The sequence below is a fragment of the Anolis sagrei genome, chromosome 12 (genome assembly GCF_037176765.1).
Source record: "Anolis sagrei isolate rAnoSag1 chromosome 12, rAnoSag1.mat, whole genome shotgun sequence".
NCBI classification, from domain to species: domain Eukaryota; kingdom Metazoa; phylum Chordata; class Lepidosauria; order Squamata; family Dactyloidae; genus Anolis; species Anolis sagrei.
The window spans coordinates 229863-256117 of NC_090032.1; the positions used below are offsets into that span (position 1 = coordinate 229863).

The 26255-nt window shown below is 48.3% G+C and overlaps 1 protein-coding gene across 3 annotated transcripts in view; it reads left to right on the forward strand.

Moving 5' to 3' along the window:
• SHC1 (SHC adaptor protein 1) overlaps positions 1 to 26255 on the forward strand; it is a 34861-nt gene extending 8606 nt beyond the window's left edge. Inside the window, exons 2-14 of one of the 3 annotated variants that reach the window (XM_067472266.1) lie at positions 119 to 181; positions 7467 to 7631; positions 10631 to 10701; positions 13073 to 13136; positions 13305 to 13424; positions 14719 to 14772; positions 16240 to 16291; positions 18140 to 18266; positions 18523 to 18694; positions 18789 to 18849; positions 20090 to 20239; positions 21984 to 22249; positions 24026 to 26255. In XM_067472266.1, coding sequence (XP_067328367.1) covers positions 170 to 181; positions 7467 to 7631; positions 10631 to 10701; positions 13073 to 13136; positions 13305 to 13424; positions 14719 to 14772; positions 16240 to 16291; positions 18140 to 18266; positions 18523 to 18694; positions 18789 to 18849; positions 20090 to 20239; positions 21984 to 22249; positions 24026 to 24154 — 1443 coding nt within the window. In that variant the 5' untranslated portion in view covers positions 119 to 169 and the 3' untranslated portion in view covers positions 24155 to 26255. Of the gene's footprint in view, positions 1 to 118; positions 182 to 5825; positions 7632 to 10630; positions 10702 to 13072; positions 13137 to 13304; positions 13425 to 14718; positions 14773 to 16239; positions 16292 to 18139; positions 18267 to 18522; positions 18695 to 18788; positions 18850 to 20089; positions 20240 to 21983; positions 22250 to 24025 lie in introns of those variants that run through there. The other 2 variants (XM_067472267.1, XM_060757906.2) reach the window with 2 other exon arrangements.

A 26255-nucleotide genomic window follows, 5' to 3' on the forward strand; every position in this document is an offset into this window, starting at 1 on the left:
CAGTAGAGGGACCTTGTGTTAGATAGAGCTCTGGTCCGGGGAGGGTCCCTGTGGCCTTCCCTTTGGCCCCGGCCTCTCTCTGGTCCCGGCTAATTCCCTCTCTATTGCCGAACTGCAGGTCCGACCCCATCTTGACGAAGGCAAGGCAAGGGCCGCCATTCCGCCAGGGATGGAATACACGGTAAGGGAGGGGTGGCGGTGCTGGTGGCGGGGCTGGCTTCCTTCTCTCGCCGTCTGTCCCTCCGTCCGTCCTTTGGTGTGGCCCTCTCCCGCCTCCTGATTCGGGCTTTCCCCTTCGGACGCTTTGCCCCTTTTGCAACAGCTGGGTTTTGGGGACGGCAAAGGGATTGGCTTCACGGGCAAAGAGGGGCTTTGGCTGGAGGAATATCGGGTTATTTATCGTATCAGGAGTGAATCAAACAGTTGAATTGTGTTTTTTTTTTAAAAAAACACAAAGTTTGCAAACTTAGCCTTCTACTAAATGTCCTTTGACCAGTAGCTGGCCACTTGGAGAGCCTGTGGTGTAGTTCTGAGAAGGTCCTCCCTGGTGCATCATGGGGCAGGGCTCAGGGTGCATTGCAACAGGTGGTCAGTGGTTGGCTCTTCTCCACACTCGCTTGTCGTGGATTCCACTTTGTGGCCCCATTTCTGAAGGTTGGCTCTGCATCTCGTGGGGCCAGAGCGCAGTCTGTCCAGAGCCTTCCAAGTCGCCCAGGGGGGAGCCTCTCATTTGGTATCAGCCACTGATTGAGGTTCTGGGTTTGAGCCTGCCACTTTTGGACTCTTGCTTGCTGGGGTGTTTCAGCGAGTGTCTCTGCAGATCTTAGAAAACTATTTCTGGGTGTCTGTGGTGGAGTCGAGTGCAGCCTAAGCAGGCTGGAGCCACAACTAGTTGGAATATTTGACATCTATAGCAGATACCATGCAGAAAGGGAAGGCTGGACCCATAACTGACTTGGCCACGGTGGTACACGCTCTTGTCACATCCCGCCTGGATTACTGCAACGCTCTCTACGTGGGGCTGCCCTTGAAGACGGCCCGGAAGCTTCAGCTGGTCCAGCGTGCGGCAGCCATGTTACTAACTGGAGCGGGTAGCAGGGAGCACACAACGCCCTTGTTGTCCCAGCTCCACTGGCTGCCGATTTGCTACCGGACCCAATTCAAGGTGCTGCTGTTGGCCTACAAAGCCCTAAACGGTTCCGGCCCAAAATACCTGTCTGACCGCATCTTGGCCTACGAGCCCACGAGGACCTTGAGATCGTCTGGGGAGGCCCTTCTCTCGATCCCGCCTGCATCACAGGCACGGCTGGTGGGGACGAGGGAGAGGGCCTTCTCGGTGGTGGCCCCCCGGCTGTGGAACACTCTCCCGGCACACATCAGACAGGCGCCCTCCCTCATGGCCTTTCGAAAAAGCCTTAAGACCTGGCTGTTCGAGAGGGCATTTAATTAAGTGCTAAGCAACAACATTACGGTAATGAGAACTGGAATGGTATAAGGAAGATGAGACTGGCTATGATTCTACTAAGAGACGAAGCGGATTTTTATGTAGTTTGTATTTGTCGTATAGTCATATGTTGTTGATACTGGCCTCTGTAACTGTCTTTTTATGTGTACTGTACACCGCCATGAGTCGCCCGTAAGGGCTGAGAATGGCGGTTAATAAGTACATCAAATAAATAAATAAATAAATAACTAGTGTGATGTTTGGTCTCTATAGCAGATATCATGCAGAAGGAGAAGGCTAGGCTCGTACATAGTAGGGAGACTTGGTTTGTATAACCAATCCCACACAGAAGGCCAGGCTCATAACCAGTTGTTTTTAGCCCCTTCGAGAGGGAGTAGGAAGCCAGACGGCCGCAGGTTTCAGGTCCAGAAGATGCGTTTGGACTCGCCAAGCAGTGAACAACGTGTTGCTTTTGTGGGGGGACTGAAATGGTTCGGAAGGGGAATCGACTTGCTTGAGCTTCCCCTGAAAGTTGGGTCTATGGACCAAGGCCGAACCCCAAACTGTGGGCAGGTTTCCTGTATATATATGTATGTATATCTAATAATATAATATAATATATATTGTATAAACATATAATATTTATAATATTATAATGTAATGCAATATAATATTACTACTAATAATATATTATAATTATATATTTATATTACATGTAATATTACTAATAATATTACAATATAATTGGTATAGTATAATATAACAATATTTAAAACTGATATTGTACTATGCTAATAATGTAATATATAATCAACACGAAACTTCCCGGGGAAACTTTCTCAAACTGGATTTATTAAATGTTGTAAAAGGTTTCTTTGAGGGGAAGACCCCATTGCAGCTACGAATGTGGCCCCGGTCCCTTGCACTTTGGAGAGAAACAATGGCTGTCCGCACATTGGAAGCACGCAAAATAAACCCAGGAAATGACTGCTGGGACCTTATGGGCTTCCCGGCCTCTTCCCCTTTGTGTTTTCTCGGCAGAGGAAGGAAGGGAAGGGCTGGGGGTGGATCCGGACCCCTTTCCGTTCCCAGCCACCCACTCCTCAGGCCGGCTTCCGTCCTCCCTTCCTTCCTTCCTTCCTTCCCTCCCTCTTTCCTTTTATCTGGAAAGGTTGCCCTGAGATCTGGGGCTGGAAAGATGGGGTCTCCTTGGATTTCCTTCCTGGCCTTAAGCACCCCTCAGCATTGGCAATGGTGATGGGGGGTGTAGTGCAAAATAATCTGGATTTTAGAAAACACAAAGGCGGGATGCTTTGGGTGGCAGGCCTGCCATATCGCTTCAATTTTGCTATATTTATCGTGTCATCAGCAACCATACCATTGTATTACAATTCTAACGGAACAAAATAAACACACAGATTAAAAAGAAAAGAAAAAAAACCCACAGATTTTGCAAACTTGGTAGTTGGTGAAATGTCCTTTGCCCAGTATCTGACCCCTTGGAGTGCCTCTGGTGTTGCCTCAAGAAGAAGGTCCTCCCTTGTGCATCATGTGGCAGGGCTCAGGGTGCATTGCAGCAGGTGGTCAGTGGTTTGCTCTTCTCCCCACTCGCATGCCGTGGATTCCACTTTGCGGCCCCATTTCTGAAGGTTGGCTCTGCATCTCGTGGGGCCAGAGCGCAGCCTGTTCAGCGCCTTCCAAGGAAGTCTCTCATTTGAGGTTCTGGGTTTGAGCCTGCCACTTTTGGACTCTCGCTTGCTGAGGTGTTCCAGCGAGTGCCTCTGTAGATCTTAGAAAACTATGTCTTGATTTAAGTCGTTGAGGTGCTGGCTGATACCCAAACGGGATGAGCTGGAGATGTCTGCCTTGGTCCTTTCACTTTTGGCTGCTACTTCCCAGCGGATGTCAGGTGGTGCAATACCGGCTAAGCAGTGTACTTTCTCCAGTGGTGTAGGGCGCAGACACCCCGTGATAATGCGGCATGTCTCATTAAGAGCCACATCCACTGTTTTAGCGTGGTGGGATGTGTTCCACACTGGGCATGCAGACTCAGCAGCAGAGTAGCATAGCGCAAGGGCAGATGTCTTCACTGTGTCTGGTTGTGATCCCCAGGTTGTGCCAGTCAGCTTTCGTATGATGTTGTTTCTAGCGCCCACTTTTGGCGCTTCAATTTGGCTGGCAGCATATTGTATTTTATGTTATTTTATTTCTTGATTTTTGTTGTGTTTTGTGTTATATTGTGTTTATTGTATTGATGACCTCATGTAAGTTGCCCCGAGTCCCCTTTGGGGAGATGGTGGCGGGGTGTAAATAACATTTTGTTGTTGTTGTTGTTGTTGCAGGTGTTTGGATTGTGTTGTTGCTACTACTGCTGCTACTACTACTAACTGACCTGTTTTAAGTGATTGTTTTATTCTGTTTCCATGTCTATATGACGTAGATTGTCGCAGGCGCTTGGATTTTGAAATATTATTGCTAACGGACTTGTTTTAATAATATTTGGGTTCATTTTTCCATGTAGTTGTTCTGAAGCAATTGTGCATTACTAGCCGAGATCCATATTCCCAGGTACTTTATCTTGGTCTTAACTTGGAATCCTGTCCTTTCTTGTAGTTCTTCTTTTCTCTTTTTTGTGATGTTTTTAGTTAAGATGACTTCTTATTATTTATTTTGAATCCCGCTATCTTCCCAAATGCTTCGGTTCTTGATATCCACTTTTCTATGTTTTTGACTGGGTCCTCTATGATGCAGATCACGTCATCCGCAAAAGCCCTTAATTTGAATTCTTGCTTGGCAATCTTCAATCCTTTCAGTTCTCTGTCCCGTCTTATTATGTATTCCAGCAATGTTTCTAGTGCCATTATGAATATTAAGGGGGAGAGGGGACATCCTTGTCGAGTCCCTTTACTGATTTGGAACTTTTCTGTTAGTTGTCCATTTATTTGAATTCTTGCTTCTTGGTTAGTGTTTATAGCATTCTTAAATTGGTAGCCTAGGTCTAATTCGTCCATCAGTAATTTAAAGAAGTTCCAGTTCAGGTTGTCGAATGCCTTTTCCGCATCTAGTGATAGCAGTGCTAGTTCTTTCTGATGATGGGTGTTGTAGTATTCCATTGTATTACAGGTTATGGGGGGTGGGTTTTGGGTTTTGTTTTCCTTCCATCATGCCTAGAGAGGGTTTGACAGGGATGGCCTTTGGGGTCTCTTCTGGATTTGAAATTGCCCTGTTTTGTAGTGTTGAAAGCCGCTTTGCATCCTAATGAGAAATCAAAAAGTGGTATGTTTTTTGTTACAATTCCTAACTGACTCCGTTTAATGATTGTATGTTCCGTTTTATTGTCATGTTTATATGATGCAGATTTCAAACTGCATGTGTCTTTTAATGTTGTGGGCCATTTTGCCTCTTAATCAGCGATGGAAGTTGGGTGATAATAATATTAATAGAAATAAATAATAATAATAATAATAATAATAATAATAATATAAGCCATAGGGACCTTTTAAGCTGGAAGGAAAGTGGGAGGCATATTCCCTAACTTGAAAGTAGCCACTGGAAGAGAGAATAATTATTATTATGTATTATTATTACTTATTTACAGTATTTATATACCGCCTTTCTCAACCCTGGGGGGACTCAAAGCGGGTTTACACAAAAATAATGGCAAGATTCATGGCAAGAATAATGGCCTTATGTTGGCCAATACAATTACAATAGTAAAACCACAATTAAACATAAATCCTAATGAAAACAATACATCAACAAGCATTAAAACAATAAAACAGTCTCGTCAACGTATTGTCGAAGGCTTTCATGGCCGGAATCACAGGGTTGCTATAGGTTTTTTCGGGCTATATGGCCATGTTCTAGAGGCATTCTCTCCTGACATTTTGCCTGCTTCTATGGCAAGCATCCTCACCTCACTACCTCTGAGCATCCTCGTCAGCCACCATAACTACCATATTGACCGGCTATTAGGAATTATGGGAGTTGAGGTCCAAAACACCTGGAGGGTTGAAGTTTGCCCAGGCCTCATATTGACTCAAGTCTAACGCTCCATCGAAGGTGAGCATTAGATATGAGTATAATAGTAGTAGTAGTAGTAGTTGTTGTTGTTGTGATGCCTGTGCCATATGCCTGCCACTCCGAAAGGTCCCTCCATCTTGTCTGGAGCCCAGTGACCTTGAGTGTGAGTGAGCCAGTGAGTGAATGAGTGAGTGCTTGCTCACCTTGACCCCTCCTGCCTTGGAGCCTGGCCTCTGCGTCCTCCGCTTGGCCCGCGTTCCCTCTTTGCAAAGGCAAGGTGGGCAGGGGCCTCCCACCCACCCACCTCTCCCCTTGTGAGTCAGCAGTGCCCTCCCTCCTCTCTCCTTCCTTCCTTCCTTCCTTCCTTCCTTCCTTCCTTCCTTCCTTTCCTCCATTGGTGGCAGTGGAGGCTTGGCCTCTTTCCGTCCTCCGCCTTCTTTCTTTCTTTCTTTCTTTCTTTCGCTGCCGGAGCCGCACTCAGGAAGCGGCAGCAATTCACCCTCCGCAGCAGAATCCAAGGGCGGACAGGAAGGGGTTCAGGGGGGACCCCAAAGAGGACACTGCCGGCGGGCACCTGAGCTGCAAGGAGGGAGGGGCCTGTCTCTCCAGAGAAGGCCGCCTCCAGACGGTCGGGTCCGGCATCTCCGGCTGACCGCTGCCCATCACTGCTGCCCACGTGGGCTCCCCCCCCCCCACACACACTCCTCCTCCTCCTCTTCGGTGGCTGAACAGAGCGGCTTGTGTTCGGCTTCCTGGCAGGCTCCCCACTGCCTCCACCTTCCCGGATCCATCTCTGTGGCCTCCCTCGCTTTGGGCCGTTTCTCCATCTCTCCTTCGCAGGACGTGGCTCTCCGATTGTCATCCTCAAGCAGCAGAAGAAGGACGACGATCCAAATCAAAGCAGGGAGAGGCTCAGCAGTGTGGGAATCGGAGATCGGGACGCGAGGCGCTGTCCTCCTTCATCTCCTCTTCTTCTCCTCTGGCATCCCACAGACTGGGATCTTGGCTGTCATTGGCGTGGTCTCTTGGCCCTTCCTTCGATTGAGTGGATTTGGTGCAAGGACAACAGCGATGACCGTAACCGGACAGTCCTAACCCCTTGGGTCCCAAGGCGCTGTCCTCCTCCTCGCTCATCTCTGGTATCCCAGCTTTGAGGACCACAGACTGGGATCTCGGCTGTCATTGGCGTGGTCTGTTGGCCCTTCCTTCGATTGAGTGGATTTGGTGCAAGGACAACAGCGATGACCGTAACCGGACAGTCCTAACCCCTTGGGTCCCAAGGCGCTGTCCTCCTCCTCCCTCTTCTCTGGCATCCCAGCTTTGAGGACCACAGACTGGGATCTCGGCTGTCATTGGCGTGGTCTGTTGGCCCTTCCTTCGATTGAGTGGATTTGGTGCAAGGACAACAGCGATTACCATAACCGGACAGTCCTAACCCAGGGGTGGATTTCTCCTTGGATCCCCTCCCTTTGGTCAGCCATGTCGTCCAGGCAGAGCATCACCTTCAGACCGGCGTTGGCAGGAGCGTGAGCTTGGCCAGGACTCACTTGTTGGGATGGACCTCCTCCAGAAGAGCAGATACAACCACCTGCGCAACGACTCCCTCTCCTCCCTGGAGGATGGGCCCTTGGGGGTGGCTGTGGCGGGGGTGGCGACGGCGGCAGAGGAGGAGGAGGAGGATGAGGAGGGCTCCCCGCCGGACCCCTTTGCGCTCCTGCCGGCGGGCTCTCTCTCGTCGTCGTCCTCGCTGAGCCCCATGCTGCCCCTGGGGGAGCTCTCCTCGGAGTCGGAGGACAGCCCCACCACCCTCTGCTCCTTCTTCCCCAAGATGGCCAACCTCAAGCTCTCCAACCCGGCCGCCACGCTGCTGGGCGGCTTCCGGGGCTTCTCCAGGGAAGAGCCCCCGCCCGTGCCCCCAGCGTTGCCCCCGCCAGCCTTGCCCCCCTTGCCCCCCCTTGCTGCCGCCTCCCCGGGCTCAGCTCTGGCTCTCTCTTCCCAGGATATGAACAAGCTGGGCTGCGGCGGGAAGAAGATGCGGGTGGAAGGCGGCCAGCTGGGAGGGGACGAGTGGACGCGCCACGGCAGCTTTGTCAACAAGCCCAGCCGCGGGTGGCTGCACCCCGACGACAAGGTCATGGGCCCCGGAGTCTCCTACCTCGTCCGGGTGAGTGAGCCAGGGCTTGTTCAGAAGAGGAACTCTCTGCCTCAGAGTTCGTTGGAAGCTCCTCCTTGGGAGGGTGGGTGGGCATCTGTCAGGGGGGCTTTGATTGTGCTTTTCCTGCAGGGCAGGAGGAAAGGGGGTGGCCTCTGGGGTTGCTCCTGTTGTTGTTCTTTACAAAGGCTGGGTGGCCATCTATTAGGGTACTTTGATTGTGCTTTTCCTGCATGAAGGCAGAAGGGGGTCGGATTGGGATTGCTCCTGTTGTTGTTGTTGTTGTTGTTGTTACTAGTAGTAGTGCTATTGTTATGGCTACTACAGAGACTGGATGGCCATCTGTCAGGTTGCTTTGATTGTGCTTTTCCTGCATGAAGGCAGAAGGGGGTTGGACTGGAATTGCTCCTATTGTTGTTACTACTAGTAGTGCTATTGTTATGGCTACTACAGAGCTGGGTGGCCATCTATCGGGGTGCTTTGATTGTGCTTTTCCTGCATGAAGGCAGAAGGGGGTTGGAGTGGGATTGCTCCTGGGGTTGTTGTTGTTGTTACTACTAGTAGTGCTATTGTCATTACTACTACAGAGACTGGATGGCCATCTGTCAGGGTGTTTTGATTGTGCTTGTCCTGCGTGAAGGCAGAAGGGGGTTGGATTGGGATTGCTCCTGGGGTTGTTGTTGTTGTTGTTACTACTAGTAGTGCTATTGTCATTACTACTACAGAGACTGGATGGCCATCTATCAGGTTGCTTTGATTGTGCTTTTCCTGCATGAAGGCAGAAGGGGGTTGGACTGGGATTGCTCCTGGGGTTGTTGTTGTTCCTACTAGTAGTGCTATTGTCATGGCTACTACAGAGACTGGATGGCCATCTATCGAGGTGCTTTGATTGTGCTTGTCCTGCATGAAGGCAGAAGGGGGCTGGACTGGATGGCCCTCTTTGTAGCGCCTTCCAGCTCTCGGATTGTATCTCCCTATTATGGCAGAAGGGGGTAGACTGGATGGCCTCCTTTGGGGCCCTTTCCCACTCTGTGAGTCTAGTAGTAATCATGATAACAATGGACACTAACCTCCCAGCCACCCCGCCTCCCTCCTCCTCTTTGGCCGGCCTCCCTGTGCCTGGGCGCCTGCCCCCGGCCTTCCCTTCCGCCACATGATTGCCCTTGACGGGCGTGTGCCGGGGAGCGAGTGAGCAAGCGAGTGAGTGTGCGTCCATCCGTCCATCTGCCCCCGGGGGCTTGGCGCACAGGCCCTTCCCTGGCGCAGCGACCCACTTTGAGGCACCCGGCTGCTGCCCCCCTGCGACACCCAAGGAAGGACCCAGCCCCCCCCCCCCTCCGCTTGCCTTCCTCGCTCAGCTGGAGACACAGGGCGGGGGAAGGAAAGGTCCCTCGACTTGGAAGGGACCCCCAGGGCCACCTCAAGCCCCTTCGGCCAGGCAGGACAAGCACAATCAAACCCCTCCCAACACGATGGCCAGCCAGCCTCTGCTTAAGGAGTTGGGTGGATGGATGGAGAAATAGATTGAATAGAATCCCAGAGTTGGAGGGCGCCCCAAGGGAAAGAGTTCTCTCTGTGATGGGTTGGGCTGGGTATCCCTTGGGGGGCAGAGGTGCAGAGGTAAGACCTTCAGTAGATCAATAAGCAGGCAGAGGTGCAGAGGTAAGAGTTCAGTAGATCAATAAGCAGGCAGGCAGGGAGGGAGGGAGAACCCATCTAGTCCAACCTGTAGGTAGGGAAGTAGACAGATGGACGGACGGATGGATGGATGGATGAATGGATAAATGGATGGATGGATGGATAGATGGATGGATGGATGGGTGGATGGATGGATGGATGGATGGATAGATGAGATAGACAGAGAGAGAGAGAGATAAAGTAGATAGCTAGATGGATAGCTAGATGGATGAACGGATAGGTAGGTAGGTAGGTAGGTAGGTAGATAGATAGATAGATAGATAGATAGATGGCTAGATGGATAGGTAGATGGATAGGTAGATGGGTAGATGGATAGATGGATAGACAGAGGGATCAAGGAGATAGCTAGATGGATAGCTAGATGGATGAACGGATAGGTAGGTAAGGTATGTGGATGGATAGATGGATAGATGGATGGATGAATACGTAGGTAGGTGGATGGATGGAAAGATAGATAGATAGATAGATAGAGTAGATGGATAGAGAGAGAGAGAGAAAGTAGATAGGTAGATGGATAGCTAGATGTAGAATTGATAGGTAGATAGATGGATGGATAGATGGATGGATAGCTAGATGGATAGAGTAGATGGATGGATGGATGGATGGATGGATGGATGGATGGATGGATGGATAGATAGATAGATGTAGAGAGAGGCAGGTAGATGGATAGCTAGATGGATGAATGGATAGGTAGGTAGGTAGGTAGGTAGGTAGATAGATAGATAGATAGAGTAGATGGAGAGAGGGAAAGAGAGAGAAAATTAGGCAGATGGATAGCTAGATGGATGAATGGATAGGTAGATAGAGTAGATGGATAGATGAATAGATAGATAGAAAGTAGATAGATGGACGGGTAGCTAGATGGATGAATGGATAGGTAGGTAGGTAGGTAGGTAGGTAGGTAGAGAGAGAGAGAGAGAGAGAATCCTAGTGTTGGCAGAGACTCCAAGGGCCACCCAGTTCAGTGATCCCTCCCAATAGATGTCCATCCAGCCTCTGCTTAAAAACCACCAGAGAAGAGGCTGTTAGGAATGGTGGGAGTTGGAGTCCAAAACACCTGGAGGGAGGGCCTGATGTGTACCATGTATGTATATCCTTCATGGGCCGGGTCAGTGTTTGCATGAACGGATTCACACAGCGCAGGAACCCACCAAGCGGAGGGGGTGCGTTGAGTCCATGCGCTTCCTTCTCTGGCTGACCTACTTTGCAAGGAGAGGAAGTGGGGCAGAGGCAGAGGAGGCAATAAAGGCAGAACGGTCCCCTTTGGGGCCTGCTGACATGTTCCTCTTCCTCCCTCTCTCCTCCCTCCCCAGTACATGGGTTGCGTGGAAGTGCTGCAGTCGATGCGGGCCCTTGACTTCGGCACCCGGACACAGGTCACAAGGTAAGCGGAGGAGGGGAGGCGGGGAAACAATCTCGCTGCAATTAGGGCGATTTGCGACATACGGTCACCTTCGTCCTGAGCCAAAGCGGAATGTCATCATGTCTTGTCAAAGGCTTTCATGGCCTGGGTTGTTGTAGGTTTTTTCCGGACTATCTGGCCATGTTCTAGAGGCATTCTCTCCTGACGTTTCGCCTGCATCTATGGCAAGCATCCTAAGGATGCTTGCCATAGATGCAGGCGAAACGTCAGGAGAGAATGCCTCTAGAACATGGCCAGATAGCCCAAAAAAAACCTACAGGAATGTCATAAACTCTGGTTGCAGTTGGTAGTAATTAATAAGATTGCAGGACAACACACAGATCTGTGAGTTTCCCGGGCTGCCTAGCCCAGCAGCATTCTCTCCTGACATTTCGCCTGCACCTGTGGCTCATGGCAGCCTTTCTCTTTGGCCGGCCGGCAGGAAATGGCAGGATGGCGCTTTATGTGGGTATGCGCACAACATACCTCTGGATCTCTATTGCTCCCCATTGTCCATTACCCAGCAGACACAGGGTCTGGACAGCCCTGGCCGGAGGGAAGGAGGGAGGGAAGGAAGAGAGAGAGAGAGAGAGAGAGAGAGAGAGAATGGCCCACTACTCAAGACAGGAAGCATTTGCCCATCATCATCAAATATTAAACAGGCCTCGCTCGATGCCACCCTCCTTGCGTTGAAGAGAGGAGGAGGAGGCATCTTTCACTTCCTTCTCTTCTTCCCTCTCCCGTTCTCTCCTTCCCTCCCTCTCTTGCATTCTTCCCCCTTCCTCCGTTCCTTCCTCCTTTCCTTCCTTGCTTTCTTTCCCTCCTTTCTTTTCTTTCTTCCCACTCTTCTTTCCTTCCTTCCTTCCTTCCTTCCTTCGCTCCCTTGTTTTCATTCTTCTCCTTCCATCCCTCCTATACTTCATTCCCTTTCTCCTTTCCTTCCTTCTCTCTTCCCTTCTTCCCTCTCCCTCTCTCTCCTTCCCTCCCTCTCTTGCATTCTTCCTTCCTTCCCTTCCTTCCTTCCTTCCTTTCTTTCCCTCCTTTCTTTTCTTTCTTCCCACTCCCCTTCCTTCCTTTGCTCCCTTGTTTTTTGTTCTTCTCCTTCCGTCCCTCCTATACTTCCTTCCCTTTCTCCTTTCCTTCCTTCTCTCTTCCTTCCTTTCTTTCCTTCCTGCCCTCCTTCGTCCCCTTTCCCCCCTTTATTTCCTCCTCTCTTCCCTTCTTTTCTCTCTCTCCCCCTTTGTTTTCATTCTTCCCACTCCCTCCTTTTCTTTCTACTTCCCTCCTTCCTTGCTCTTTCCTTCTCTCCCTTTTCTTCCCACTCCCTTCTTCTTTCATTTCTTTACTTCCTTCCTTCACTTCCTCTTTTTTGTTCTTTTGCCTCCCTCCTTTCCTTCCTTCTCCCTTCCTTCTTTCTTTCCCTTCTTCCTTCCCTTCCCTTCCCTCCCTCCTTTTTTGTTCTTTTCTTTTCCTCCCCCCTTACTTCCTCTCCCTTCCTGCCTTCCTTCATTCCCTCTTTTTCATTCTTCCCTCTACTTCCTTCTCTCTTCCCTTCTTCCCTCTCTATCTCTCTCCTTCCCTCCCTCTTCTCCCTCCCTTCTTTCTGTCCTCTCTTCCTTCCTTCCTTCCTTCCTTCCTTCCTTCCTTCCTTCCTCCCTCCCTCCCTCCCTTCCTTGCTTGCTTGCTTGCTTTCCCGCCTTTCTTTTCTTTCTTCCCACTCCCTTCTTCTTTCATTTCTTTCTTTCTTCTCTCCCTTCCTTCACTCCCTCATATTTTGTTTCTCCCTATCTCCTTTCCTTCCTTCTCTCTTCCTTCATTTCTTTCCTTCCCTTCTTCCTTCCCTCCCTCTCCTAACTCCCTCCTTTTACACTCTTTTCTTGCCTCCTTTACTACTTTTCTCTTCCTTCCTTTGCTCCCTTTTTCATTCTTCCTCCTCCCTCTTTTACTTTATTCTCTCTTCCTCTCTTTCCTTCCTTCCTTCCCTTCCCTTCTCTTCTTTTTCTCCTCCCTCCCTTTCTTTCCCAGTGACATCACAGAGGGACACTTCACCCCGCCATAGCCAACAGTTCTTGAAGTTCAACCCACTCAGTGATTTGAAGTTATGGAACATGTTGTGGATCTGGGCCATCCCTCCTTCCAGGTGTTTTGGACTCCAACTCCCAGCATTCCTCACAGCCTCAGGCCCCTTCCTTTTCCCCCTCAGCCGCTTAAGCGGCTGAGGGGGAAAAGGAAAGGGCCTGAGGCTGTGAGGAATGCTGGGAGTTGGAGTCCAAAACACTTGGATGGAAGGCCCAAGTAGGCCCAAGCCTGTGTTATAGTGTAAACAAGGCCTTGTTTCTTCCTCTCTGGGCAGGGAAGCCATTGGACTCGTCTGCGAAGCCGTGCCCGGGGCCAAGGGAGCCGTCCGCAGGAGGAAGGTGAGGCCCATTGACTCGAATGCGATGCTGAATGACCGCACCAACCTTGGGGTGCGCACTAGATCCGTGTCATAGCGCTGAGCCAAAGGGGAAACCGCTCCACGATCTCCTCTTGGATGGTGGTTGTCCCTGCGATGTGCTCAGGCTCCCTTCCTTCTCCTTCCTCAGCCCTGCGGCCGCTCACTACACTCCATCCTGGGCCAGAGCAACCTGAAGTTTGCCGGGATGCCCATCACCCTCACCATCTCCACCAGCAGCCTCAACCTCATGGCCTCCGACTGCAAACAGGTGAGCGGAGCCCTCCCGGACCCCCTTATGGGGACTTTGGAGGAACAACATGGTTTCTGTAGAAAATTAGGAAAAACTGTCAGTTGGAATTTTGTTGCGTTCCCTAATGCATGCTTTTGAATTAAAGCCTTCCACCAGCAGCCTCAACTTCATCGCCTCCGACTGCAAACAAGTGAGCGGAGCCCTCCCAGACCCCCTTATGGGGACTTTGAAGGAATAACATGGTTTCTGTAGGAAATTAGGAAAACTGTCAGTTGGAATTTTGTTGCGTTCCTTAATGCATGCTTTTGAATTAAAGCCTTCCACCAGCAGCCTCAACTTCATCGCCTCCGACTGCAAACAAGTGAGTGGAGCCCTCCCAGACCCCCTTATGGGGACTTTGAAGGAATAACATGGTTTCTGTAGGAAATTAGGAAAACTGTCAGTTGGAATTTTGTTGCGTTCCTAATGCATGCTTTTGAATTAAAGCCTTCCACCAGTAACCTCAACCTCATGGCCTCCGACTGCAAACAAGTGACCAGAGCCCTCCCAGACCCCCTTTTGAGGGCTTTGGAGGAACGAGATGATTTCTCCAAAGCTATTGGAGATATTGACAAGCTGGAATGTGTCCAGAGAAGGGTCTGGAGAACAAGCCCTATGAGGAGCGGCTTAAGGAGCTGGGCATGTTTAGCCTGAAGAAGAGAAGGCTGAGAGGAGATATGATAGCCACGAATAAATATGTGAGAGGAAGCCACAGGGAGGAGGAGGGAGCAAGCTTCCTTTCTGCTTCCCTGGAGACTAGGACGCGGAACAATGGCTTCAAACTACAAGAGAGGAGATTCCATCTGAACATGAGGAAGAACTTCCTGACCGTGAGAGCTGTTCAGCAGTGGAACTCTCTGCCCCAGAGTGTGGTGGAAGCTTTGAAACAGAGGCTGGATGGCCATCTGTCAGGGGTGATTTGAATGTAATAGTCCTGCTTCTTGGGAGAATGGGGTTGGGCTGGATGATGGCCCACGAGATGTCTCTTCCAACTCTATGATTCTGTAGGAAAATAGGCAAATTGTCAGTTGGAATTTTGTGGCGTTCCCTAATGCATGCTTTTGAATTAAAGCCTTCCAGCTTTGTTTGCGAGGTCATTTCTTCGCCAGAAAGCTACAGATCCAGACAGTAGACGCATTCTCAAGGCCTCGCAGAACTCCACCCTCCAGGACTCCATGTTGTTGTTGTTGTTGTTTGTTTGTTTTGAGGAGAAGGGGCACCTTGCTTTCTCCCTCTGCATTTGCGCCTCACTCGCCCTCCTTTCTTCTGACAGATCATTGCCAACCATCACATGCAGTCGATATCGTTCGCATCTGGAGGAGATCCGGTGAGTGGGATTGTTTTTGTTTACAAAAGGATCCTCTTGAGTTTGGTGGGCCACCTCGGCCAACCCCCTTCCAGGACCATCAAAACACCTGGGAGAGGTGGCCACCCAGATAGAGGAAAGCAGTATGGAGATGGCGTGACGATAGGAACATGTATGACTGAATGTGAGACAAGAGTGAGATGCAGCAGCAGAAAAGGCCAATGCGATGCTGAGTTGCACCTATAGTTGTCCAGATGGAGGATAGAAATAAAGCCATGGCTTGACCATCATCATAGACATGACTGAACGTGAGCCAAGAGGGTGACGCAGCAGCGGAAAAGGCCAAGGTGATTCCAGGCTGCAACAAGAGGAGTCTGGATGAAGGACATGGGTTGCGTCTCCCTGTCTGGCTGAAGGCGGTTGGACCAGATGGACCTCTTTGGCCTCCCTTCCAGTGGCCTCATGTAAGCCGCCCCGAGTCCCCTTGGGGGAGATGGAGGCGGGGTAGAAATAAGGTGTCATTATTATTAATATTTAATATTTATTTATTTATTTACTTACTTACTTCGCTTATATACCGCAATTCTCAGCCTAATGCCGACTCATTGCGGTGTACAACATAGAAAAACAGGTGCAAAATACAACATATTATTATAATTATATATTATATAATTACATATATTATTATAATTATATTAATTATATTATTATTATTATTATTATTTTATGGTGGTGGTATTGGATTGGATGGCCCTTGGGGATCCCTTCTAACTATAGTGCCTAGGAGTCTGTCGGGATCTCCTTCTCAGGAGGCTGGGTGGCCATCTGTCAAGAGGGCTTTGATGGTGTCTTCCTGCAAAGCAAGGGGTCGGACTGGATGGCCCTTGGGGGTCCTTTCTGAGTTTATGATTCTGTGAAATCCCATTTCCATCCCCCTTGGAAGGGCATGTTGTGAGCAGGGAAACCCTATCAGAGTGAGACCCTGGGGTCTATGCGCAGCGGAGTTGAGGTTACGAGATCACACAGACACAAAACAGGGCACTGCAGTCTTCCAGTTTCAGAAAATAACAAAGTTTTTACTTAGTACATCTCTACACATCTACTTCCAAGCGAGCTTACATCGGGAACTACAAAGCACAGCAATAGTACGGTTACAGAACATCTGCTTATCAGTTTCACTTTGGCTGGAAGCCGGCGCCTCCCTAATTCTTCCCAGACAGAGAGAACTTGCGATCTTACTTCTGCTGCCGAGGTCTCTTCTCTCTCTGTCTCACACAACAATAATTCCAGCATACAATTGCACATCACTGAATCCATCTTGAATACATATGAACACCATTGTGAAACATATGGGAACACATTGAAAAAAGAGGAGGGAATTGTCAAGATTATTGAAAGTATGCGTGTATGTTTTTTCAATACCCAACCTAAATATAATACTTATTATTATGATGAATGTGAATTCCTCGCGCCTCTCTGTCTTTGCAGGATACGGCTGAATACGTCGCCTACGTTGCCAAAGACCCCGTTAACCACAGAGGTAAGAGCATCAGGTTGACGATATTTATATTGATTGGTCTCCCCCTTTCAGCTCTTGATTGAGAAAGCAACACACAACATTAAAACACACAACATTAAAAAAAAACCCACAACATGCAAAGGTTATAATAGAATCCATTAAAATCCCTCAAAGTATTGTTCAAAAACTGCAAAAACCATAGTATTGCTGTGAGTTTTCCGTATGGTTGCCTGGCCATGTTCCAGAAGCATTCTCTCCTGACGTTTCGCCCACATCTATGGTAGAGGTTGTGAGAATGTTGTTCTTGCAGGAAGAGCATCCTGCAGCACATTTGATTAATAATAATAGGCATGTCTTAAGCTGTTATGGGTCTTGATCAAGAGAGAAGGAGCCCCCGGTGGCGCAGTGGGTTAACCCCCCCCCCCCCCCCGTGCCGGCAGGACTGAAGACCGACAGGTCGCAGGTTCGAATCCGGGGAGAAGCGGATGAGCTCCCTCTATCAGCTCCAGCTCCTCATGCAAAGGGGACATGAGAGAAGCCTCCCACAAGGATGATAAAAACATCAAAATCATCCGGGCATCCTCTGGGCAACGTCCTTGCAGACAGCCAATTCTCTCACAACAGGAGCGACTTGCAGTTTCTCAGGTCACTCCTGACACGACAAAAAAAAAAAAATCAAGAGAGAAAAACTGAAAAAAGAGGAAAAAAGGGGCATAATAATAATAGTAATAATAATAATATATGTATTGTTGAAGGCTTTCATGGACGGAATCACTGGGTTGTTGTAGGTTTTTTCGGGCTATATGGCCGTGTTCTAGAGGCATTCTCTCCTGACATTTTGCCTGCATCTGTGGCAAGCATCCTCACTACCTCTGAGGACGCTTGCCATAGATGCAGGCGAAACGTCAGGAGAGAATGCCTCTGGAACATGGCCATATAGCCCGAAAAGACTTACAACAACCCAATATTTATTTTATTTATTTATTTCATATATTTATAACCCGCCCTTCTCCCCACAAGGGGGAAGGGCGGGATATAAATATTTTGTATTATAATATAGTATATTATTATAATATTTAATAATAATAATAATAATAATGCTAGAAAACCGCACAGTTATGAAATGCTATTGCAAATCTGCACGCATCACTCGAAAATACATCACACAGTCCTAGACGCTTGGGAAGTGTTCGACGTGTGATTTTGTGATACGAAATCCAGCATAGAGATCTCATTTGCTGTGACATACTGTGTTTTTGTGTCAGTAAAATAATAATAATAATAATAATAATAATAATAATAATAGTATGCTTGGTTTAAGCTATGAGTCTTGATCAAGAGAGGAAAGTGGGGAATAATAATAATAATAATAATAATAATAATAATATGCTTGGCTTAAGCTGTGTGTCTTGAACAAGAGAGGAAAGTGGGGAATAATAATAATAATAATAATAATAATATGCTTGGCTTAAGCTGTGTGTCTTGAACAAGAGAGGAAAGTGGGGAACAACAACAACAACAACAACAACAACAACAATAATAATAATAATAATAATATGCTTGGCTTAAGCTATGTGTCTTGATCAAGAGAGAAAAGTGGGGAATAATAATAATAATAATAATAATAATAATAATAATAGTGATGTCGAAGGCTTTCATGTCCGGAATCACTGGGTTGTTGTAGGTTTTTCTGGGCTCTATGGCCATGAGAAAATGCCTCTAGAACATGGCCATATAGCCCGGAAAAACCTACAACAACCCAATAATAATAGTGTTAGGCGGGCAAGGGCGGGGCCTGGTCCAGCGTGGCCTCCGTCCAAGCGCTTTGGCCTCCAACTCCCCCCTGCCCCCCCCCTTGATGCCTTTCAGCCTGCCACATCCTGGAGTGCCCGGAAGGCCTGGCCCAGGACGTCATCAGCACCATCGGCCAGGCGTTTGAGCTGCGCTTCAAGCAGTACCTCAAGAACCCCCCCAAGCTGGTCACCCCCCACGACAGGTCGGCATCTCCCTCTCTGTTTACCTTTCTCCATCTGCATATCTGTGTCAACTTTGGCCCTCCCTCCAGGTGTTTTGGACTCCAACTCCCACAATTCCTAACAGCCGGTAGGGGGGGGGGGTGTCTCAATCAGGACTAACATTAGGACCCGGGATTTTGTGTTGTGCCCAAAGGTGGGGCTAGATGTCCTCTGGGGAGCCCTTTGTGGGGGGCTCCTTGGGGCTTCACCCGCGCTGTTTTCTCCCTGGCTGCACAGGATGGCTGGCTTCGATGGCTCGGCCTGGGACGAGGAGGAGGACCCCCCTCCGGACCACCAGTACTACAACGACTTCCCCGGGAAGGAGCCCCCGCTGGGCGGCCTGGTGGACCTGCGCCTGCGGGACGGGGGGCCCGGGGCCCTGCCACCCGGACACTTGGGGGCCACCCTGGTAAGGCAGGAAGCCCCCACGCACACCCCTCCCTCCCCCAAACTGAATGGACGCCAGGCTCACGCTCCCCCCCTCTCTCTTTTCTCCTTCGCAGCCGGTTGGGCAGATGTCCGGCGGAGACTACGATTCCCGGAAACCGCATCCCGCCTCGCAAGGTAGGCGTTGTGCTATTTTCTTTTCTTTCCATACCTGCCAGTGCTTGGATTTAGGTCTCTGGTAAGACCCTCAGGGTTCTTCAAACTTTTTGAACAGAGGGACAGGTCACAGTCCCTCAAAGTGTTGGAGGGCCGGATTATAATTTGGAAAAAAAATGAATGAATTCCTCTGCAGACTGCACATCTCTTATTTGTAGTGCAAAAAACCACTTTAAAACAATACAATAATTAAAATGAAGAACAATTTTAACAAATATAGGATATGAATATAGGAAAACAGAACCATGGATGACGAGCTGGATCATGATTCTAGTTATGAGATGCTAATGAGTTGTTTACTGATGTGTAATTACTTAGTATATTATTGTGTTAATTGTTTTTAATTGGTTTGTATGATGCTAGCATTGAATTTTTGCTCCTGTTGGTGTTAACTGCATTGAGTCGCCTTAGGGCTGAGAAACTGCGGTATACAAATAAAGTAAATAAATAAATATAAACTTATTAGTATTTCAGTGGGAAGTGTGGGCCTGCTTTTGGCTGATGAGATAGGGTTGTTGTTGTTGTTGTTGTTGTTGTGTGATTTCAAGTCATTTCAGACTTTGGTTGACCCTGAGCGAGGGCCGAGTAAATGACCTTGGAGGGCCGTATCCGGCTCCCGGACCGTAGTTTGAGGGCCACATATTGCTATGTATTTCAGGGGATTTTATTACTGATCCCATTACAAAACGCATAATGATCTGGGCCAACTGCAACTCCCATCGTCGTCACTTATTGCAACTAAACCACACCAATAGTCAAAGCTGACCATGTGTGGCATGCGTGCCAAGTGCGGTCCAGACCTCATGACCTCTGAGGATGCTTGCCATAGATGCAGGCGAAACGTCAGGAGAAATGCCTCTAGAACATGGCCCTATAGCCCGGAAAAACCCACAAGAACCTAGTGGTCCAGATTCATCATTGGTTGTGTTTCCCGTTGTGCTCTTTGGATGGAACTATAAATCCCAAGCCTTGAGCTCAATTCCCTCCAGCCCCCCTCCAGGCTTGGATTTTGGAATGTCTAGTTCACTCCCGTCCTAATGTTTGGTGGCACCTCCTTCCCTGGGATTCAACCCCGTGGCTGCAGGGCGGCAGCAGGAAGGAAGGAAGGAAGGCAGCAAGGGATCCGGGTCCCTCTTCCTTGTGGGTGTGGGCAGCCCTGAGCCGCCCCCTGCTGACGCGTCTTCCCGGCGGGGCTTTGCAGGGCGGGAGCGCTGCCTCTCCGGCCGCACGGACCTCTTTGACGACCCCTCCTACGTCAACGTCCAGAACCTGGAGAAGGCGCGCGCGGCCGGCCTGGGCGGGGCCACCGCCAACGGAAACAGCAGCGCCCAGAGGGACCTCTTTGACATGAGTGAGTGCCTCAGGGGGCGGCCGAGGGGGGCGCAGTGGGAATGGGGCGCCGGCACACCCCTGGGTTGGGGGGGAGCCCGCTGGCGGCAGTCCACGTCCTTCTCTCCCCCGTAACACAGCACGAGAGAGAGAGAGAGACGCTGCTGGGGTCCGTCACTAAACTCACCATATAAAGAATCCTTATTTATTTATTTATTTTATTTCGTGTACTTCTACCCCGCCCTTCTCAACCCCCGAGGGGGGACTCACAAAACATCGCCGTAACTCAGCAAGAACGACTATTATTACTATTATTATTATTTCACTATATTATATTGTATTATATTATTAACTTACCTTATAAAGCATCCTTACAAAATATCACAATAGCTGAGCAAGAACGACTATTATTACTATTATTATTTCATCATATTATTATATTAACTCACCGTGTAAAGAATCCCTACAAAACATCGCCGTAACTCAGCAAGAATGACTATTATTACTATTATTATTATTTCATTACATTATATTGTATTATATTATTAACTCACCTTATAAAGAATCCTTACAAAATACCGCAATAGCAATAAAAACTATTATTACTGTTATTATTACTTCATTATATTATTATATTAACTCACCGTATAACTAATCCTTACAAAACATTGCAATATTTCATTATTATTATTATTATTATTATTTCATGATATTATATTATTAGCATATACAAAATCCTTACAAAACATGACCATCATAATTATTATTAGTATTATTATTATAGACCTCACCATTATTATAGACCTCACTACCTCTGAGGATGCTTGCCATAGATGCAGGCGAAACGTCAGGAGAGAATGCCTCTAGAACATGGCCCTATAGCCCGAAAAAATCCACAAGAACCTATTGATTCCAGCCATGAAAGCCTTCGACAATACAGTATTATTATTATTTCATTATATTATATTATATTGTATTATATTATTAACTCACCTTATAAAGAATCCTTACAAAATAACACAATAGCAAGAACGACTGTTATTACTATTATTATTGTTATTATTTCATTATATTATTATATTACCATGTAAAGAATCCTTACAAAACATCGCAGTATATTATTATTATTATTATTTCATGATATTATATTATTAGCATATACAGAATCCTTACAAAACATGACTATCATAATTATTATCAGTATTACTATTATTTCATTATATTATATTGTATTATATTATTAACTCACCTTATAAAGAATCCTTACAAAATATTGCAATAGCAAGAACGACTATTACTATTATTATTATTTCATTATATTATTATATTAATTCACCGTATAAAGAATCCTTACAAAACATTGCAGTATTTTATTATTATTACTATTATTATTTCATGATATTATATTATTATTATTATTATTAATATATTAATATTAATAATATTATATTATTATATTATATCATATATTATTATATTTTATTATTATTATTTCATGATATTATATTATATAACACCCCCCCCCCCAATACACACAATAAAGAATCCTTGCAAAACATGACTATCATAATTATTATCATTATTATTATTTCGTTATGTTATATTATCAATCCCTGTGGGGGCCATGGGTTGAAAAGAGAGTCCACTCCATCTTCTTGGATTAGGGCGGGTGTTATGTCGTGCAGTGGGACTCAGCCGTGATGGTGCCCCCAGCCAAGGCCTGCGCTGTGCCCTGACCGCTCTCCCTTTTCCTCCCTTTGCCGCAGAGCCCTTTGAGGACGCCTTGCGGGGCCCTCCACTGCCACTGCCACTGCCTCCGCCCCTGCCGCCGGTGGTTCCCTCGATGGAGGAGCAGCTGCGGCGGGAGCCCTGGTTCCAGGGCCGGCTGAGCCGCAAGGAGGCCGAGAAGCTGCTCCAGGCCAACGGGGACTTCCTGGTGCGGGAGAGCACCACCACGCCCGGACAGTACGTCCTGACCGGACTCCAGGGCGGGCAGCCCAAGCACCTCCTGCTGGTGGACCCCGAGGGCGTGGTGAGTGGCGGGGCCCCGCCCCACCCCCGGGGAGGGACACACACACCTACGGGAGCAGAGAACCCTCGAGTGGGAAGACACTGCAGGGGATAGGCAGTCCAACCCCCTTCCCCAACCCCCCCCCCCCAATACACACAATAATAATATCTCTCTATCATGGCAGAAGGGGGTGGACTGGAGGACCTCCTTTGGGGTCTCTTCCCACTCTAGGATCTATCCATCTATCCATCTATTATGGTAAAGGGACTTTGGACTGGGTGGTCTTCTTTGGGGTTCCTTCCCAAAGAAGATAGATTCTATCTATTTCTCTATTATGGCAGAAGGGGGTGGACTTTTTCTCTTCCTTTCCCTTCTTTTTCTTTCCTTCCTTCCCTCTTTCTTTCCCGTCTTTTTCTCTTTCCTTCCTTCCCTTTTTCTTTCCCCTTCCCTTCCCTTCCTCCTTTCCTTCCTTTCTCTTCTTTCGTTCCCTTCTTTTTCTTTCCTTCCTTCCCTCTTTCTTTCACCTTCCCTTCTTCCTTTCCTTCCTTTCTCTTTCTTTCCTTTATTTTTCTCTTTCCTTTCTTCCCTTTTTCTTTCCCCTTCCCTTCCTCCTTTCCTTCCTTCCTCTTTCCCTTTCTTTCCCCTTTTTTTCTTTCTTTCCTTCCCTTTTTCTTTCCCCTTCCTATCCTCCTTTCCTTCCTTTCTCTTCTTTCGTCCCTTCTTTTTCTCTTTCCTTCCTTCCCTTTTTCTTTACCTTTCCCTTCCTCCTTTCCTTCCTTTCTCTTCTTCCGTCCCTTCTTTTTCACTTCCCTTCCTTCCCTCTTTCTTTCCCCTTCCCTTCCTCCTTTCCTTCCTTTCTCTTTCTTTCCTTTATTTTTCTCCTTTGTTCCCTCCTTTTTCTTTTTTCCTCCCTCCTTCCAACACTAGGTTCTATCTATTCATCTATCTGTCTGTCTGTCTATCTATCTATTATGGTAAAAGGACTTTGGGGTAGATGGTCTTCTTTGGGGTCCTTCCAAGCCTCTCTCTCTCTCTCTCTCTCTCTATTATGGCAGAAGGGGGTGGACTGGATGACCTTCTTTGGGACCCCTTCCTACTCTAAGAGTCTGTCTATCTATCTATCTATCTATCTATTAGGGTAAAAGGACTTTGGGGTCCTTCCAAGCTAGGATTCTATCTATCTATCTATCTATCTATCTATTTCTATCTATTTCTATCTATTTCTATCTATTTCTATCTATCTATCTATCTATCATGGCAGAAGAGGGTGGACTGGATGACCTTCTTCGGGGGCCCTTCCAACTCTAGGATTCCATCCATCTATCCATCTATCTGTCAGTCTGTCTATCTATCTATCTCTCTACTATGGCAGAAGGAGATGGACTGGAGGACCTTCTTTGGCGCCCCTTCCAACTCTAGGATTCCATCCATCTATCTGTCAATCTGTCTGTCTATCTATCTATATGGCAGAAGGGGATGGACTGGATGGTCTTCTTTAGGGTCCTTCCAAGCTAGAGTTCTATCTATCTCCCTATTATGGCAGAAGAGGGTGGACTGGATGACCTTCTTTGGGGCCCCTTCCAACTCTAGGATTCCATCCATCTCTCTCCCTCTCTGTCTTCTCTCCCTATTACGTCAGAAGGGGGTGGACTGGATGGTCCTCTTTGGGGTCCCTTCCAAGTCTCGGATCCCCTGCCGAACCGTGTCTCCGTCCTCGTATCTCCCTTGTCCGCTCCGATTGAAACCTTCACGCGCCCGCCTCTTCTCCCTCCCTCGTTCTCCCCTCCCCCCCTCCAGGTGCGGACGAAGGACCACCGCTTTGAGAGCGTCAGCCACCTGATCAGCTACCACATGGACAACCGGTTGCCCATCATCTCGGCCGGGAGCGAGCTCTGCCTCCAGCAGCCCGTGGAGCGGAGAGCCTGAGCGCCCCCTACCCCCAAAAAACACGATGGACTGGATGGCCCCTGGAGCCCCTCCTTGGCCCCCTCCCTCCCTCCCTTCCTTCCCTCTCTCTTTCTCTTTCCTCGGTTGGGCAAAGGGCAGCCCCACACAATCCCAGCCTGTCCTTCAGTGCCCCTCAGCCAAAGACTGTGCCCCAACATGGCTTCCCTCCCTCCCTCCCGTTGGGCCATTTCAGGAAGCGAACCAAGAACAACAACAACAACCACACCTCCTGCTCTTTGACTAGAGACCTCTTTGGGGCCTTTCAGTGGGGGTCACGTGGCACAAAGGCCCCCTTCCCTTTCCAGAGGTCCTTGGGGGACTTTGCAAACACGTCTTGTGCATTTGCGGCCATCCAGGGAGGGCTGACACGACCTCCTCGCCTTCTGCAACTGCCCTCCCCTCCAGTGTGTGTGTATATATATACACACACACACATACACTTTGTACTCAAATCTAATGCTCACCTTTTGGGGCTAAATGTATTTGTAATAGTCATCCGAGTGCCGAACCAAAGCCAAAGAGGACGCTGCTTCTAGTGCTTCTCTCAAAGGGATGTTACATCTGATTTAGTGGCCGTGAGATCTTGGGATGTGTAGTTTGGTGAGACAGAGATGGCTCAATGCCTTGCAAAACTACATCCCCAGGACTCCATAGCATTGAATCAAGGCAGCGCACGTGGACTGCGCATTAGATTGGATGCTGCATTCGACTCAAGTCAATACTGCATCCCTCTGCCAAGAAAACTATCCAGTTCCTTCACCAAATTCCTATGATCGTACTTATTCGACAGGTGAACCTTGAGGTGCTCATCCTCCCAAAGAAAAAGGCGATGCCAAAAAAGACTGAGGAAGGTAGTGCTTTCTCCTTGCACCCCAAGGTTGATGATTGCAGTGGAAGCGGTGCCAAACTGCACTTGTTCCCCGGTGTAGATGCGCCCCGTTTGGCCACCCCGTATTTGCAGCACTTGTAGGGATCCAAGTCCTCGTTGAGATCCCGTTTCCTCCTCCGATTGATGCAAAAGCACAAAGGGAGGCAAACCCTTCCTCTCCCAAATATATTGTAACCCAGGAGTTTGCAAACTTGGGCCTCTCTGGGTGTTTTGGACTCCAACTCCCAGCATTCCTCACAGCCTCAGGCCCTTTCCTTTCCCCCCTCAGCTGCTTAAGCTAGATGATAGAGGGATAGACCTGAGAGAGGCCTACCTTCAGGTCCTGATAAATAAGACAGGAGAATAATAGATCTAAGAGACGCCTACTTTCAGGTCTCGATAAATAAGACGGGAGAATAATAGATCTAAGAGATGCCTACCTTCAGGTCTCGATAAATAAGACAGGAGAATAATAGATCTAAAAGATGCCTACCTTCAGGTCCCGAAAGCTAAGCTGAGAGAGCGATAGACTCAAGAGAGGCCTATCTTCAGGTCCCAATAGACAGACAGATAGATATAATGCTTAAGTGGCTGAGGGGGAAAAGGAAGGGGCCTGAGGCTGTGAGGAATGCTGGGAGTTGGAGTCCAAAACACCTGGTGGGAATGCCCAAGTGCTGTAACTCATCCCTTTCTTTCCCTCCCTCGGTCACTCTTCTTCTTCTGTGTGCCTTGACCCTTTTCTAGGTCTGAGATTTTATGCAAAAGCCTTTCCTCTTTGTCCTCAACACCTTCCTCCCCGAAAAGCACACTCTCCGCAGCACAGAGGAGGGAGGGAGGAAAAGGAACGCACTCTGCGCATGCTCAGAGGGAGGACGAAGGTTGGTGGGGGGAGAGAAGGAGCGATACCTGTACCCCCGCCTTCTCCTTCTTCCCCCGGTCTGTACATAACTTTGTGTTGCATGACTCTTGTGTTTATCCTACTCCAGAAGCCAAAGTGTAGCTTCCCTGCCACCAAAAAAAAAATCACACTTTTCCTGGACACTCCTCGGATCACTGTGCCTGCCCCGCCTTTTCCGTGGGGCTCCATTTGCACACACACACGCACACCTCCTCACTCCCACGTGCACACTTTCTATCTCTTTTTGATTTTATTCTCGATTATTATTATACCAAAGGAACCCAATGGTTATTATTAAAGTGGGTATTTCTGTA